This window comes from Trichechus manatus, unplaced genomic scaffold (assembly GCF_000243295.1).
Source record: "Trichechus manatus latirostris isolate Lorelei unplaced genomic scaffold, TriManLat1.0 scaffold00008, whole genome shotgun sequence".
In the NCBI taxonomy this organism is placed as follows: domain Eukaryota; kingdom Metazoa; phylum Chordata; class Mammalia; order Sirenia; family Trichechidae; genus Trichechus; species Trichechus manatus.
The window spans coordinates 7,065,033-7,083,697 of NW_004443944.1; the positions used below are offsets into that span (position 1 = coordinate 7,065,033).

Here is an 18,665-nt window from a genome sequence, read left to right on the forward strand (position 1 = left end):
AGAGAAGCCAGCAGAGAGATGGGGGACCTCATACCACCAAGAAAGCAGTGCCGGAGGCAGAGCGTGTCCTTTGGACCCGAGGCCCCTTCATGGAGAAGCTCCTAGTCTTGGGGAAGATTGGTGAGAAGGCAGACAGAGAGAGAAAGCCTTCCCCTGGAGCTGATGCCCTGAATTTGGACTTTTAGCCTACTTTACTGTGAGGAAATAAACTTCTCTTTGTTAAAACCATGCACTTGTGATATTTCTGTTATAGCTTAAAACAAGGGTCTTCCTCTTTTTCGCTGACCCTCTACTTTACCAAGCATGGTGTCCTTCTCCAGGGACTGATCCCTCCTGATAACATGTCCAAAGTATGCAAGACATAGGCTCACCATCCTTGCTTCTAAGGAACATTCTGGTTGTACTTCTTCGAAGACAGATTTGTTCGTTCTTTTGGCAGTCCATGGTATATTCAATATTCTTCACCAACATCACAATTCAAAGACGTCAATTTTTCTTTGGTCCTTCTTGTTCATCGTCAAGCTTTCACATGCATATGAGGCAATTGAAAACACCAGGGCTTGGGCCAGGAGCACCTTAGTCTTCAAGGTGATATCTTTGCTTTAAAACACTTTAAAAAGGCCTTTTGCAACAGATTTGCCTAATGCAATGTGTTTTTTGATTTCTTGATGGCTGCTTTCATGGATATTGACTGTGGATCCAAGTAAAATGAAATCCATGACAACTTCAATCTTTTCTGTGTTTATCATGATGCTGCTTATGTTCCATTTGTAAGAATATTTGTTTTATTTATGTTGAAGTGTAATTCATACTGAAGGCTGTCGTTTTTGATCTTCATCAGTAAATGTTTCAAGTCCTCTTCACTTTCAGCGAGCAAAGTTGTGTAATTTGCATATCACAGATTGTTAAGAGCTTCCTCCAATCCTGATGGCCCATTCTTCTTCATATCATCCAGCACTAGGATTTGTTAAGTACTTGGGATATATTATTTCAGCAAAAGGGGTAATGATAGACCCCATAAAAAAGAGAACTTCTTGGCTTATCCTGTCTCTACTACCAAGAACCAAGAGGATTTCTAGCACTCTGCAGTTATTAATTTTTCTCAGCTGGCTCAACCTCTTTATCATTATCTAAATAGTTCAGAGCTTGACCTCTTCCAGCTTTCCACGGATAGCTGAAAGGGCATAACTCAACTAAAAGAAGCATTAATTAACACTTCTGCTCTAGAGTTTCCTAATTATAATTTAGAGTTTTCTCTTTTTGTCCATGAGAATTCAGGGTATGCTGTAAGAGTCCTGACTCAAAAACATGGAGAACAATGGAGACCCATTGCTTATTATAGCATACAGCTGGACACCATCATAAGGGGTACCCCTTGCCTTAGAGCACTTGCTGCAATAGCTAGACTACAATAGCTAGACTAGTCGATGCCACAGCAGATACTGTTTTAGGGAATTTTCTTGACATTTATGTCCCTCATGTGGTGTCAGCCATTTTGTATTCAACACTTACTCAACAGCTTTTGGCCAGCAGGCCAACTTCTTATGAAATTCTTTGGGCCACTTCTAATATTCAGTTACATACTATAACCTCTCTGAATCCAGCTACATTGTTACCTTTACCTAATAATGATGACCATCAACATCCTTAATTCTTACCGCACATCTTTTGTCTCCTAGACCAGGTTTACAAGAAACCCTGTTATCAAATCCTGATTTAGTTGTTTTGTTGATGGGTCATATTTAAAGCCTGAACCTACCAACTCTCATTACCAGGGAGCATATGCTGTGACTACCTCAACTGAGGTCCTGGAAAGTGACACCCTTCCCAAAGTCACTTCAGCTCAGCAAGCTGAAATTGCACTCATAAAGCCTTGGAAACACGCTAGTGGACAGTTGGTAAATATTTTTATTGATCTAGGTATGCTTTGGAGTTAGTCATGGTTTTGGCATGTTATGGAAACAAAGGGGGTTCCTGATGTCTTCTGGGATCCAAATTAAAAATGAGCCCTTAGTAGAAGACCTCTTAAAAGCCCTTCTGCTCCCCTCTGAGATTGCTGTAATTAAAATTCAGGCCCACCAACCCAAAGGAGCTCCACCAACATAGGAAATTAAAGGAAACAACTTAGCTGACAGAGCAGCTAAACAAACCACTTCCCAATCACCCTATAAAGATGCTACACTCACTCATGACCACAATAATTATACTCATGATCATGATGAAATGAGGGAATAGATAACAATAATAAAACAGAAAACCTGTAAATATGGCACCTGTAAAATATTGCCTGCCAACATTTGACTCCCAAAATTTTTAGAAGCACTTTTTAAACACCAATAATTAACTCCCCCAGAGGAAATTACAGCATGGAAACAAGCTGGCTGTCATCAGGATCCAAAAAACTGGACTGTGGATTGGATCTAATGAAAAACTCATTTGCCAGAATGTTTACATGTTCCTATGGTTAGAAATTTCTGGAAGGATAATATAGGAATAATGACAGATGAACTAATCAGGGCTTTAGAAGCCCATTGATGGGGAGATTTTTCTGTCACTGTAGACCATGTTTTTTCTCATGGTTTTAAAGATCACAGCCCACCTTGTTTCAATCCTGTTAATGGTCCTGATAAGATTTTAACAGTTACGTATGGTCCCTCATGTTGGGGGACTGTTTCAGATGATGATCAACCTTTTAACATTCATGTAGAGAATCTCTCTAGGCCTGAAGGAATTGCCTTAAAGGATTTATTTGACCATCAAAAATCAGCCCCACACGATGAGGTTGAAAAATGGAAGAAGCATGGTTGATTCCAATGCTCCACTGCTGGGATATGGATGGAATTCAAAAAGAACTTCGTTCTCCCCAAATTCCTGCAAGCCCCTGTATTGGAGACATTGCACATGATACACATTTGGGAAGAGATAAGATGATAGAAATTGTAAAGAAATGTTGGTGAGGCATTTTTATGAAGCCACTGAACAAGTGGCTTCCCAATGTTTGATTTGCTCTCAATCTAATTAAGGCAAACCTTATAAAGCTAAACCTGGGGGATTTCCCTTGCCATCAGTCCAGTGCTTGAATGGCAGATTGATTTTTATCCATCTCCCTCCCTCAAGTTGTTACAAGTTTGTATTAGGAATGATTTGTGGATTTTCTCACTGGGTAGCTTTCCCCTGTTGTCAAGATACTGCTGTGTTTATGACTAAGAAACTTCTTAAGAACATTATTCCTACTTGGAAAGAACCAAAGGTTCTTTGTAGTGACCAAGGCACCCATTTTCGGGGGCAAATAATTAAGGAAATATGTAAAATCTTCCCCATTTTTCAAAGACTTCTTTGTCCTTATTACCCGCAATCCTCTGGTCTAGTTGAAAGAACTAATGGTATAATAAAAACTTAACTAGCCAAACTTTCCAAATCTTTACAATTACCTTGGACTAAGGTGCTGCCTCTTGTCCTTTTAAATTTAAAAATGACTCCATTTGGACCTCACAAATTTTCTTCTCATGAAATTAACACTGGATGGCCAATGGCCCTCCTCTAGTGAGTTACATGCCCCAATTCAAGTTTAGTTCAACCTGATTTATTTCAGTATAGTAAAACTTTGATCCAATATTCTAAAGAATACAAATGGTAAGGAAGATTTTGATAATGAAAAGCAAAAAATATTGAAGTTGCCTGATGTTCAACCTAGAGATTATGTTTACTGGAAAAGACACCAATTAAAAGATTCTTTCTAACCTCAATGGAAAGGACCTTATTTGGTCCTTCTGACTAATCCTTGTGCCACTAAATTACAGGGATTTAAGGATTGAATTCATTTCTCCCAACTGAAGAAAGCCCTGACTCCTGAGTGGACTATTGAGCCTCATTAAGATTTGAAATTAAAACACAAATGTCACCAGGAAGAGAAACATATGACAGTTAGATAGACTGCTTTCCCAAGGTCTTCAGACCTGACCTGAAACTGCCTATGCAACCTGTAGTAAAAGTTGGACTGTTTGCCTTTTTCTTTATTATTTTTGATATCTTCATATTATTAGCTGTTATACATGATTCCAGACTTGTATCCTGGTTGTTTTGGTGATCATATTACGTCAGTTGTAATCTTTGAAATAAGTTGTTTAAATGAGGGCTTTAACTCGGTTTGAATTTTTCTTAGTCACTGGAATCATAGTTTTTAGCTGTGGGTATTTCAATGGTTTTAATGATCTAACTCGTGTAGTGGCACCTTCTGATCATTATAGTCATTTTTGCTTAATTTGAATGTATAACTTGTCATTGCTTTTGAAATAGCTTTCAGTTTTTTAAACTCAAACTTTCAGAATAAAAAACTCTTCAGTGTAGAGGTACTAAGAATTTGTTTTCCAATTATTCTAATCCTTTTATTGTCATTGGACTCCAACTGTGGGTTATTATTCCTTTTTTTTCATATCTTGTTCTTCTCCTGAAAACCCAAACCCCTTTTTATAACACTGCTTTCACAGAATAGTTATATTTCTTATGACCTGTCTCAGGTCGAAATCCATATCAGTTCCCTTGTTTTAAATTCTAATCACATTTTTATAATTGTTGCTACCATTTATATTCCTAACCCCTCGCTATTGATGCCAGTCACAGATTAATTTAGTATGACACATGAATATTGTAGTAACATTGTATCTTTTTATCATTAGCCTTCTGTTTGTCCCTTATTGGTTAGTAGCTTTTTTATCCTCCTTCAGGCCTTTCACTGCTGAAATTTATTTTGTCATCACTATTATTTGTATGCTAGTAACCTTTGTTTATTTCTTTTGGGCTGTGTTTCTTCACTCTGAAGCCCTTCTTAAACTTTCTCCATGTAGTGCTGTTCATCGCAGCTCCTGTTAATTCTTGGCATGAGAATGCCTTTATTAAGCTTGCTTAGGCAGTTGCACGATCCACAAATTTTACTGAATGCTGGATCTGTAATCCTTCACCCAAAAATGTACATGAAAACTCAGATCCATTAGCTACACCCATACTCAATTATATCTTTGTTCCCCCTGCTACTGTCAATTTTAACATCACCTCTAGGTGAGCCATATGTGAGACTGTGCCATCCTCCTGAGATACCAACTCAACTCCAAGTCCCATGTTTCAATCTGACTTGGATTAAAGCTAAGGAGTATTCCAAAATATCCTAATCTCCTCTTCAGATTGTAAAATTGAGCCCTTAATTTCATACAATGCCCCTCCCAGATATCGGACCATGGCTTTTTCAGGAAATGTAACAGCATGTCTACAAGGAAAAGGGTCTTTTTGTATACAAATGTGGAATTGGCTAAGGTTAGGACAACTGTCTATTTGCAACAACTCCTTGGCAGAGAATTGGCTTGAACAGATGAATCAAACCATCCTTCTCCCAGGGAAAGATGCCAGCACTTGCATAACATGCGCCCCATATGGATATGTATTTTTATGTGGAGGATCAAGATACCCACTTTGCAAATTCAAATCCAAATAATGAATTCTATACCTGGGCTTTATCCTGTTTTGATGGTTGAAATATGACAGGCCAAAGTACCTTAGGCCATATGGGAATTCCTTTGGACATCCGTTCTTATGATGAGAGTTTACATTGTACTGACCACTTGTAACCATTAGAAATCAGGAGAGACAAATGGTCAAAGGATGAGCAAAGGAGAGATGGAGGAAACCCCTTAAAGGAATTCCTTGGTGTCTTTGTCATCTAGTTCTGCTGTAACAGAAATGAATGCCTTTAACAAAGATAAATTTATTTTCTCACAGTCTAGGAGGCTAGAAGTCCAAATTCAGGGCATCAGCTCCAGGGGAAGGCTTTCTCTGTCGGCACTGGAGGAAGATCTTTGTCATCAGTCTTCCGCTGGTCGAGGAGCGTCTCAGCACAGGAACCCTGGGTCCAAATGATGCGCTGTGCTCCTGGTGCTGATTTCTTAGTGGTATGAGGTCCCCCCTCTCTGCTCACTTCCCTTTCCTTTTATCTCTTGTAAGATAGAAGGCGGTGCAGGCCACAACCCAAGAACACTCCCTTTACTTTGGATCAGGGATGTAACCTTAGTAAGGGTGTTACAGTCCACCCTAATCCTCTTTAATATAAAATTACAATCACAAAATGGAGGACAACCACCCAATACTGGGAATCATGGCTTAACCAAGTTGACGCATATTTTTGGGGGACACAATTCAATCCATGACACTTGGTTCAGGTTATAATTTTTTGAGGATATTCCTCCCTTGGTATGGAGTAGGAGATTTACAACACGCCATCTGTAACATCACTGGAACCATGGAAGGTATAGCAGATGATGTTGCCAATGCTATGATTGCTCAAGAGAAATCACTGAACTCGCTTTGTTTAAGTAATTTTGGATCATCAAATTACCCTAGATTTCCTGTTAGCTGAGCCAGGAGGGGTCTGTGCTATAGCTAACACCTCTTGCTGCACCTGGATTAACACCTCGGGAGAGATGGAACAATATATTCAACTAATTTGCCAGAAGGCTACTTGGCTCCATATACCCTCCACACTCAGACTCCTGTTTTCTAGATGTTTTCAGCTGGCTACCCTCAGGCGTTGGATCATGCATTAAGTCTATATTGTCCGCTGGATTAATAATACTCATTGTCATTATAATAATTGTAGGGACTATTAAATATTGTATGAAACTTTTGACAAATGCCATTACCCAAAAGACCCATTTAACGTCTATGAAAAGAATAATGTACATTGACAGTACCTATATTTCAGACGGACTTGAGCCCATTCCTTGAGTAAGACATCAGATGTCAGGTTATTCCCTTAATGTGGCACGCCTTACTCTACCCCTCAAATAGTAAAACCACAGAGGCAAGAAGCTAAAGCTATGGCATGGTGAAGACGTCAAATAGTGCCCACCTACCTTTTCACAATGTTCTGCTGCTATTCCTAGTTTCATTTCTTTTTTTCTTTCTTTTCAAAACTTCAGTTGACACTCTTGGAAGTAACAGTCAAATCAATGTGTTGCATTTGGACAAGGGTGCTGCAAAAGACTTTTTGAAATGTTAAAAAGCAGGGATGTCACATTGAGGACTTGGGTGCAGTTGACCTAGACACTATTATTTTCAATTGCCTCATATGCATGTGACCATTGGATGGTGAATAAGGAAGACTGAAGAACTGACCCTTTTGTACTAGGGTGCTAGCGAAGAATCTTGAAAATGCCATGGACTGCCAGAAGAGCACACTTGAAAGAAGTATTGGACAGGGGTCTGTTCTGTTGTGAGTGGAGTCAGTGTGAGTCAGAGCCGACTCAATGGCACCTACAATAATAATAACCTTTTCACACGCATTAAATAAGCAGCCTTCCAGAATAAACATATACTCCAAGTCCATGAAGAAGAAAGCCTTTTTTCAGAATAGTGGCTAGTGAACTGATCAAAGAATTTCTAAATCCTTGATCAAAAGCAGGGAATGTGTAAGGGAATTTTAAAAAATTGACATACCTTATAAGATATGAAATGGCTAGTTTGTAGATTGGGTGTGATTCCTTGTTTGCTGGTTCTATTTTCACACTAGCAAGAGGCAACTTCCTTGCTGTTTCTAAGAGAGGAGTGTCCAGTAATGTGATGTAACTACAGTGCAACTCCCCCCCCCACACACACACACCCTTGTAATTACCACACTGTAACCTAAGAAAGATACGTATATTTTTGTAAGCCAATCACCTTATGAGCTTGCATTACATGGGGTCCTGACTTATGAGTTCCTGACACAGGAACTGCTGCCTTATGAGATCCTGCCACAGGAAGTCTTGCCTTATAATGACCTATTACCAATCAAGTAATGTCTTTCCATGATCTTAATTTGTAAATACGAATCAAGTGAATTGTTTCATTTCGTTTGTTCTCCTCTTATAGAATGTCACTGCTTAGTTGCCATTTTGGATTACTGGATTCCACCACATAGGTGTAAGTCTATCTCCTGCTGAAGCTGATTCTTTTTTTCTTCAATAAATTTCTCCATTTTACATTAATCAGAGTACAACACAGTCGCCATGGAGATGATTCTGACTCATGGTGAATCCATGTGTTTCAGAGTATACCTGTGCTCCATAGGGCTTTCAATATACACCAATTCAGCAGTTTCTGCCTGTACAATTTAGTGACATTGATTACATTCTTCGAGTGTGCAACCATTCTCACTCTCCTTTTCTTGAGTTGTTCCTCCTTCAATAACATAAACTTGCTGATCCCTAATCTTTTGAGTTGCTGTTGTCAATTTGATCCCATATAGATAGTTCTTAAAAGAGCATAATGCTCAGGTAGACATTTTTTACTAGTTAAGTTAAACTATTGTTTTGTCTTAAGAAGACTTCAGGGGACAATTTTATTTTAAGATTTAAAGATAATCTTACATTAATAGTTTCAGGGGGTCTTCCCCACTCCATGGCTCCAGAAAGTCTGGAGTCCATGAAAATTTGAAATTCTGTTCTGTATTTTCCCCCTTTTGATCAGGATTCTTCTATGGAATTTTTCATCAAAATGTTCAGTAATGATAGCCAGGCACCATCCAGTTCTTCTGGTCTCATGACAAAGGAGACAGTTGTTGTTCACGGAGACAATTAGTGATATATTACAAATCCTCCTCCTATTCCTGGCTCTCCTTCATTCTCTGTTGCTCCAAGTGAATAAAGACCAATTGTCCTGCCTTGGATGGCTACTTTTGAGCTTTTAGGATCCCAGACACTATGCAATGAACTAGGAGGGAGAACAGAAGCACTGAACACATTATTAGGACAATTAACTGGGTTGTCCCATGAAACCATGACCTAAACCTCCAAACCAAGGAACCAAATCCCATGAAGTGTCTGGTTGTACATAAGCAGCCTCAGCAGCTATTGTTGTTGTTGTAAATATATCTATCACACAACTGTTGCCAGTACAACTTTTTACAAGTGTACAGCTTACTGACAGCAATTACAGTAATCAGCTGTGCAACACTACCCTTAACCACCGTGATTTTTCCGTCACCGTTAATCCCCCTTTTCCCCCTCCCTCCCATCCCTGGTAACTGCTAATAAACTTTGAACTCTATACATTTGCCTTTTCTTGACTTTTTATATAACCGAGGACATATAATATTTGTGATTGACTTATTTCACTCAGCATAATGTGTTCGAGCTCCATCCATATTGTAGCATATATCCAGACTTGATTTCTCCTACTGACTGAGTAGTATTCCATTGTAGATAAACTTTTGTTTATCTATTGATGGGCATTTAGGTTGTTTCTACCTTTTGGCTATTGTGAATAGTGCTACAATGAACACCGGTGTACAAGTCTCTTTTTGAGTCTCTGCTTTCAAGTCTTTTGGGTATACAGTAGTCCCCCCTTGTCAGCGGGGGATACGTTCCAGGACCCCCATGGATGCCTGAAACTGCAGATAGTACTGAACCCTAGATATACTATGTTTTATCTTACACATACATACCTATGATAAAGTTTAATTTCTAAATTAGGCACACTATGAGATTAACAACAGTAACTAATAGTAAAATAAAACAATTATAACAATATACTATAATAAAAGTTATGTGAATGACAGAGCAGGATGGCATGAGATTTCATCACTAAACTTATTCATTTAACATATTTGGACCTTGGTTAACTGAGTAACTGACACCTGGGAAAGCGAAACCTCAGGTAAGTGGGGACTACTGTATACCTAGAAGTAGAGTTGCTGGGTGATATGGTAGTTATATTTTTAATTTTTTGAGGAATCTTCACAATGTTTTCCACAATTGTTGTGCCATTTTGCATACCTACCAGCAATGGGTAAGGGTTCCAATTTCCTCATATACTCTCCAACATTTGTTATTTTTTTCTGTTTTTTTCAATCTTAGCCATTCTAGTGAGAGTGCAATTGTATCTCATTGTGGTTTTGATTTGCATCTTTCTGATGGCTATTGAAGATGAGCATCTTTTCATGTGTTTGGTGGCCACTTGAATGTCCTCTTTGGTGAAATGTCTGTTCAAGTCTTTCGCCAATTTTATGATTGGGTTATTTGTCCTTTTGTTGTTAGTTGTTACAGTTTTATATATAATTTGGTTGTCAGATTCTTAATCAGATATATGGTCTTTTAAGACATTCTCTCAATTGGTAGCATATCTTTTTACTTTTTTTGTAAAGTCTTTTTAAATTTTTTTTATTGCACTTTAGGTGAAGGTTTACAGAACAAATATTTTCTCATTAAACAGTCAGTACACATATTGTTTTATGACATTGGTTAACAACCCCACAACTTGTCAACACTCTCCCTTCTTGGCCTTGGAGGACCTTTTTTCTTTTTTTTGGTGAAAATATACATAGCCAAAGATACACCATTTCAAAAATTTCTACATGTACAATTCAGTGACGTTGATTACGTTCTTCCAGTTGTGCTGTTATTCTCACTTTAGATGAAGGTTTACAGAACAAAATAGTTTCTTATTAAACAGTTAGTACACATATTGCCCTATGACAATGGTTAAGAACCCCACTACATGTCAACACTGTCCTTACTCAACCTTGGATTCCCTATCACCAGCTTTCCTGTCCCCTTCTGCCTTCTAGTCCTTGTCCCTGGATTGCTGTACCTCATTAGTCCTGTTTTGTTTTATGGGGCTGTCTAATCCCTGGGTGAATGGTGAACCTCGGGAGTGACTTCACCACTGAACTAAAAGGGTGTCCGGGGGCCATACTCTTGGGGTTTCTCCAGCCTCTGTCAGGCCAGTGAATCTGGTCTTTTTTTGTGTGTGTTAGAATTTTGTTCTACATCCTTCTCCAGCTCTGTTCAGAAACCTTTATTGTGATCCTGGTCAGAGCAGTCAGTGGTGGTAGCCGGGCACCATCTATCTGTACTGGACTCAGTCTGGTGGAGGCCGTGATAGCTGTGGTCCATTAATCCTTTGGACTAATCTTTTCCTTGTATCCTGTTCTCTTCATTCTCCCTTGCTCCCAAAGGCGTTAGACCAGTGGAGTATTTTAGATGACTGCTCACAGGCTTTTAAGACCGCAGACGCTACTCACCAAGGTAGAATGTAAAACATTGTCTTTATAAACTGTGTTATGCCAATTGAGCTAGATGTTCCCCAAGACCATGGTCCCCACAGCCCTCCACCCAGCAATTCAGTCCCTCAGGGAGTTTGGATGTGTCTAGGGAGCTTCCATGACCTTTACTTGTACAAATTGTGCTGGCTTCCCCAGTATTGTGCACTGTCTGATCCTTCACAAAAGTTACCACTTATCTATTGTCTATTTAGAAATACTTTTGCTTTAAATAGGCATTCTATAGTTTTAGGTTTGGGTACCATGGGAAATAATTAGGGTGTATGTTAAAGAATTTGCCTTATTTTGAATATGACCTAATGGAAAAGTCTAAAATGAATTTTTTTGTAACACTGCCTGGCCCCAGGTCAAGTTCAGGGATGGGAACACTGTCCTTAGAATGGATTCTTAAATTATAACACCATACTGCAGACAGATTTGTTCTGTAGTAAGGAAAGAAAATGGGATGAGGAAATGCATGTTGAAGCTTTTATGTTGTTGTGGCAAAGTAAGAATTTGTGGAAACAATGTAAAATCATAGTCAAACTGAGGTTAAAACCTCTGTTTTGTCTAGTCCTCTAGAAGAGAACCTGGTTTTAACTAGAGGTCATAGACCTTCCCTTTATCCTGTTAACCTTTGTCAGCCCCTAAGGCTTCCGATGCTGAGATGCTTTCACCAGTGCATACTTGAAGCAGTGCCTGATTTGGTCCGGGGGTCCCAGAACCCTCAACAGGGCTATACCCATTAAGGCAACTCCCTGTGCTAGGTGAAGGTGAGGACAGGGCAACGGGAGCTCTACTTAAACTCACTCTTTTCTTTAAATGCCATACTAGGGTGAGATATGCTGTCTTAGTTATCTAGTGCTGCTATAACAGAAATACCACAAGTGGATGGTTTTAACAAAGAGAAGTTTATTTCCTTACAGTAAAGTAGGCTAAAAGTCCAAATTCAGGGTGTCAGCTCCGGGGGAAAGCTTTCTCTCTCTTGGCCTTCCCGTCAGTGTTCCCCTGGACTGGGAGCTTCTCGGCACAGGGAACCCAGTCCAAAGGACTAGCTCTGCTCCTGGCACTGCTTTCTTCATGGTATGAGGTCCCCCGTCTCACTGATCACTTCTGTCTTTTATATCTCAAGAGATTGCCTCAGGACACAATCCAGTCTTGTAAACTGAGTCCTGCCTCACTAACACAACTATTGCCCATCCTCCCTCATTAACATCATAGAGGCAGGATTTACCACATATGGGAAAAACACACAATACCAGGAATCATGGCCCAGCCAAATTGATACACACATTTTTGGGGGGACATAATTCAATCCGTGACATATACTTTGTAAATTATAAGCTTAAGTCCATTTCCAAGGTGGTAAACTAAATTTAACAGTACCTAAGGAGCAAGGGTGGAGAATGCAGGCCCACCTGTTGACTCTCATGACGCCCATTGCAACCCCCTCTAAGACTGTGCCTAAACAGATAGAGGATGCAGTAGTCTCTTGGGTATGAGCACAAGGGGAACCAGGGCAAGCTGAAAGTGCTGTTCCAGTTAAAGTCGAAGTATTACCAGGAATCGACCCACCAGGGGTGAAGCAATACCCACTAAGGCTACAGGCGAAACAAGGACTCTGTCCACTTATCCACCAATGTCTAGAAACTGGACTCATAAGATAAGGCCAATCCACTTATAACACACCAATTTTTCCTGTAAAGAAACCTCATTCCAATGAGTATAGGTTTGTTCAAGACCTCAGAGCAATTAACCAAATAGTAGTTACAGTCCATCCTGTAGTGCCAAATCCATATACTTTGCTAGCCAGTCTTTCAGGAGATTTTGCCTGATTTACTGTTCTAGACCTAAAAGATGCCTTCTTTTATATACCATTAGAGTCTGAAAGCCAAGAACTGTTTGCTTTTAAGTCGGGGGACCCCAAAAGTGGTGATAAACAACAGTTCTGCTGGACTGTGCTCCCATAGGTGTTCATAAATAGCCTCATGTTGCTTGGTACAGCTCTGGTTAAAGGCTTAAGACAGTTAACCCTCCAGAACGGAGTTCTGCTTCAGTATGTTGACGACTTGCTCATAGCAAGCAAGACTAAAGAAGAATCCGATTTAAACACTATCACCACTCTTAAGTTTCTGGGCCAGGCTGGATACAAAGTATGCAGACGTAAGGCCCAAATTTCTCAAGCCAAGGTTACATTCCTAGGATTCTGGATCTCTTAAGGAAATAGAGAACTGGTCCCAGAGAGAAAAGAACCTATTTGTGCAATCTTGCCTACCAGATCCCAGAGGCAACTCTGAAGATTCCTGGGAATGGCAAGTTTTTGCAGAATCTGGATTCCCAACTTTGGACTAATAGCCAAGCTTCTATATAAAGTAACTGAAGGGAAAGATTCAGATCCATTTATTTGGACTGATAAACAACAAAAAGTCTTCCAGACAATTAAAGAGAAACTCATATTGGCCCCAGCCCTGGGGCTTCCCATTCTAGAAAAACCCTTTGAACTGTTCGTGCGTGAGAGTCAGGGAATAGTCGAGGTGTCCTCACCCAAAATTTGGAGGTCTGGCGACAACGTATTGCTTATTTTTCCAAGGTTCTAGACATTGATCACTATTGTGTGGCCTGCCTGTCTACGAGCAGTGGCAGCCACAGTGCTAATTTTAAAGGAGGCAGAAAAGCTCAATTTAGGGTAACCAACAACCATGTTTGTTCCTCATTCCGTCTTGACAATATTAGAACAAAAAGGAGCCCAGTGGATGACAGCAGGGCAGATGATTCAGTATCAAACTGCCTGTCTTAGTGGACGGCTTTAACAAACAGAAATCTCTTCTCTCACAGGCTAGGAGGCTAATAGTTCAAATTCAGGGTGCTAGCTCCAGGAGAAGGCTTTCTGTCTCCATTGGCACTGGGGTAAGGTGGTTGTCATCAATCTTCCCTGGTGAAGGAGTTTCTCAGTGCAGGGACCCCGGGTCCAAAGACATGCTGTTCTCCTGGCTCTTGTTTCTTGGTAGTATGAGATCCCAAAGTCTCTCTGCTCATTTCTGTCTTTTATCTCAACAGAGATTGGCTCTAGACACAATCTAATCTAGTAGATTGAGTCCTGCCTCATTAACACAACTGCCACTAATCCCACCCCATTAACACCATAGAGATAGGATTTACAACGCATAGGAAAATCACATCAGATGAAAAAATGGTGGACAATCACCCAATACCAGGAACCATGGCCTAGCCACGTTGACACACAATTTGGGGGACACAATTCAATCCACGACACTGCCTTATTAGACAACCCAGGTGTAATTTTAAAAGAAACAACCATCTTAAACCCAGCTACACTGTTGCCTTCACAAACCACCCCTGGTATGGGACACGATTGCATGGAAATAATACATGAATTTTATTCCAGCAGACCTGATCTGAGTGGTGAGCCTCTCCAAAACCCTGACCTTGAGATCTTTACAGATGGTAGTAGCTTCATGGAGAATTGAACAAGATATGCTGATATGCTGTCGTGACATTCTCAGAAACCCTTGAAGCTGAACTGCTTCCACGAAGAACATCAGCTCAAAAGGCTGAGCTCATCACCATGGTAACGCTCTCCAACTATCAAAAGGTGAAACAGTGACCATTCACATGGACACAAAGTATGTTTCTGGAATTTTGCATGCTCATGGAACCCTTTAAAAAGAAAGGCGCATCCTCTATACTGCAGAACAGGAAATTAAATATGCAACAGAAATCCTCCAGGTACTAGAAGTTGTCTGGTTACCAAGGAAAGTAGCGGTTATCCATTGGCAAGGACACCAGAAAGGACATACGGACATTATTAAAGGAAACCAAAGAGCTGACGAAGCTGCAAACGCAGTGGCCAAAACGCAATCACAATCTGCCACTGTGGCCCCCTTGAGAGCCCAGACAGAGATCCCAAAAGAAGTCCCAGGGTATTCAGAAGAAGACCTCAAATGGGCTGAAGTGTGGGGAGCCACTCAAGATGTAGGAAACTGGAACTGTACTCCACAAGGAAATGTTTTAGCTCCTGAAGAAATACTGTACCCCATTTTCAAAAAATCTCATGCATCCTCCCACTACAGACATGAAAGTATGTATGAATGGGTAAGACAGCATATATTAAGCACTAAAGTTCATTCCACCACAGACAAAGTTATTAAAAGGTGTTGCATCTGCAGTACACAATACAGGGGAAACTAGCACAACCTGTACAAGGAAAGGTCATGGAAGCCCCATAGACACATCCAAACTCCCTGAGGGACTGAATTGCTGGGCGGAGGGCTCTGGGGACCATGGTCTCGGGGAACATCTAGCTCAATTGGCATGACACAGCTTATAAAGACAATGCTCTACATTCTACCTTGGTGAGTAGTGTCTGGGGTCTTAAAAGCCTGTGAGCGGCCATCTAAGATACTCCACTGGTCTCATCCCTTCGGGAGCAAGAGAGAATGAAGAGAACAGGATACAAGGAAAAGATTAGTCCGAAGGACTAATTGTCCACAGCTACCAAGGCCTCCACCGGACTGAGTCCAGTACAGCTAGATGGTGCCCCGCTACCACCACTGACTGCTCTGGCCAGGATCACAACAGAGGGTCCTGGACAGAGCTGGAGAAGGATGTAGAGCATAATTCTAACTCACAAAAAAAAAAAAAAGACCAGATTTACTGGCCTAAAGGAGACTGGAGAAACCTCGAGAGTATGGCCCCCAGACACCTCTTAGCTCAGTGGTGAAGTTACCTCCGAGGTTCACTGTTCAGCCTGGGAGTGGACAGCCCTGTAAAACCAAATGAGACTAACAAGGTACAGGAGTCCAGTGACAAGGGCCAGAAGGCAGAAGGGGTCAAGGAAGCTGGTGATAGGGAACCCAAGGTTGAGTAAGGATATTGTTGATGTGTTGTGAGATTGTTAACCATTGTCATAGGGCAACATTTGTAGTAACTGTTAAATGAGAAACTATTTTGTTCTGTAAGCCTTCATCTTAAGTGAGAATAACAGCACAATTGGAAGAGGGTAGTCAATGTCACCGAACTGTGTATGTCGAAATTTTTGAAACGGTGTATCTTTGGCTATGTGTATTTTCACCAAAAAAAAAAAAAAAAAAAAAAGGTTGAGAATTTAGAGGGTTAATATGTTGTGGGGTTGTTGACCAATGTCATAAAACAACATGTGTACTACTGTTTCATGAGAAACTATTTGTTCTGTAAGCCTTCACCTGAAGTACAATAAAATATATATATATATATAAAAAACGTGTCCCATCTGTATAAAAAACAATCCAAAAACTCATCATCCTCCCTCCTTCCCTGGAGTACAGTTCCAAGGCCCAGCACCTGGAGAAGATTGATAACTAGATTTTACTAAAATGCCTCACACCATTGGAAACTACAACTGTCTTTTAATTTTTGTAGATTCCTTTTCCAGTTGGTTTGAAGCCTTCCCATGTAGAACTGAAAAAGCTAAAGAATAGCTAAAAATCTTATACATGACATCATTCCATAGTTTGGACTACCTGCTTCCATGGGAAGTGAGAATGGACCTCACTTTGTAGCTGACTTAACCCAAAAAGTTGCACGTTTCCTGGACATCACATGGTAACCACATGCAGCCTGGAGACCACAACCCAGTGGAAAGAATGAACAGAACCCTTCAAACACACATAATAAAGGTGTGTCAAGAAGCAAAATTAACATGGATATAGGCTCTCTCTATAGCCTTGCTTAGGGGTAGGGTGGCTCCCAGAAGCAAGCTCAAATTAAGCCCTTTTGAGCTAGTCTACAGGAAGTCCCTCCTGAAAAATCATGGACTGATGAATGGTGACCATTTAATTGTATTGGGTGAAAAAACTGTAAGAGAATATTAGCATTCTTTATCAGCTTACCTTTATTTTCTCTACAGATAGGCTCTTACAAGACCAGAACACCATCCTGAGGTGACAGTTCACCCATTTCAACCTGGAGATTGGGTCTTGCTCATGCCTAGAAAGATGAGCCTCTCCAGCCCAAGTGGAAAGGACTTTACTAGGTTCTTCTCATCATCCATACAGCTGTCAAACTGAAAGGAGTCAAACCTTGGATTCACTACACCTGGATGAAAGCAGCACCTGCCCCAGACCCCAACCCTACAAAGACAACTCTTCAGGATAATTGGAACTGTGAGCCATTACAAGACCTGAAGTACCCGTTTAAGAAACCCTGAGTTTTTAACCTAGAGAGTTTGTTAACTGTGTTTTCTTTTTCCTTCCTGTTCATATTTCACCTGTTTAAGAGAGTAGGTCTCTTAAGTTAGACGCTGTTTCATGCAAATATGAAGCTGTGGCATGCCACCTCCATTCTTCTCCTAATTCTGTCCCTCACGTGGTCTTGGCATAGTTAGGCTTTTGTCAAATTAGCACAATCAGTAGCAAGTGCGACCAACATGACTTAATGTTGGACTTGTCAAGCTAGTTGGCTTCATGTTTCTAATCAAGATAGGTCAAATCTCTTTGGCTGCCTCACCTCATGGTTACCCAACTATAACTGGCTAAAGCATTTGTTTCCTTTTTTTTTTTTTTTATTGTTGTAGTTGTTTTATTGTTGTAGTTTAAGTGAAAGTTTGCAATTCACGTTAGTCTCTCACAAAAATTTATACATACGTTGTTATGAGACCTTAATTGTTCTCCCTATACTGAGACAGCACACTCCTCCTTTCCACCCCTAATTTCCCATGTCCATTCAACCAGCTCCTAGCCCCTTCTCTGCCTTCCCATCTCACCTCCAGCCAGAAGCTGCCCATTTAGTCTCATGTATCTACTTGATCTAAGAAGCACACTCTTCATGAGTATCATTTTATGGCCCACAGTCCAGTCCAATCTTTGTCTGAAGAGTTGGCCTTGGGAATTGTTTTAGTGCTGGGTTGACAGAGAATCTGGGGGCCGTGCTTTCTGGGGTTCCTCCAGTTTCAATCAGACCATTAAGTCTGGTCTTTTTACTAAAATTTGAGTTCTGCATCCCACCCTTCCCCCACTCCATCAGGGACTCTCTGTTGTGTTCCCTGTCAGGGCGGTCACTGGTGGTAGTCAGGCACCATCCAGTTCTTCTGGTCTCAGGCTGATGAAGTCTCTGGTCTACATGGCCCTTTCTGTCTCTTGAGCTAATACTCTCCTTGTTTCTTTGGTGTTCTTCATTCTCCTTTATTCTAGGTGGTTGGGACCAGTTGATGCATCTTAGATGTGTGCTTGCTAGCTTTTAAGACCCCAGACGCCACTCACCAAAGTAGGATGCAGAACATTTTCTTAATAAACATTGTTATGGCAATTGACCTAGATGTCCCCAGAAAGCATGGTCCCCAGACACCCGCCCCTGCTACTCTGTTCCCTGAAGTGTTTGATTGTATTCTGGAAACTTCTTAGCTTTGGTTTGGTCTTAGTGGTCTTATACAATATTTGTCCTTCTGTGACTGACTAAATTCACTCAGCATAATGCCCTCCAGATTCCTCCATGTTATAAGATGTTTCACAGCTTCATTGTTGTTCTTTATTGTTGTGTAGTATTCCGCTGTGTGAATATACCAGAATTTGTTTATCCATTTGTCCGTTGATAGGCACCTAGGTTG

The 18,665-nt window shown here is 40.6% G+C and overlaps 1 protein-coding gene across 4 annotated transcripts in view; it reads left to right on the top strand.

The window, feature by feature from the left end:
- The window catches only part of LOC101342053 (zinc finger protein 343-like), a 112,845-nt gene that overhangs the window by 47,685 nt on the left and 46,495 nt on the right, over positions 1-18,665 (top strand). Inside the window, exon 7 of one of the 4 annotated variants that reach the window (XM_023742762.1) lies at positions 14,475-15,303. The exons of 2 other annotated variants lie outside the window; for them this stretch is intronic. In XM_023742762.1, coding sequence (XP_023598530.1) covers positions 14,475-14,485 — 11 coding nt within the window. In that variant the 3' untranslated portion in view covers positions 14,486-15,303. Of the gene's footprint in view, positions 1-14,474; positions 15,304-18,665 lie in introns of those variants that run through there. One more of the 4 variants, XM_023742772.1, reaches the window with a different exon arrangement.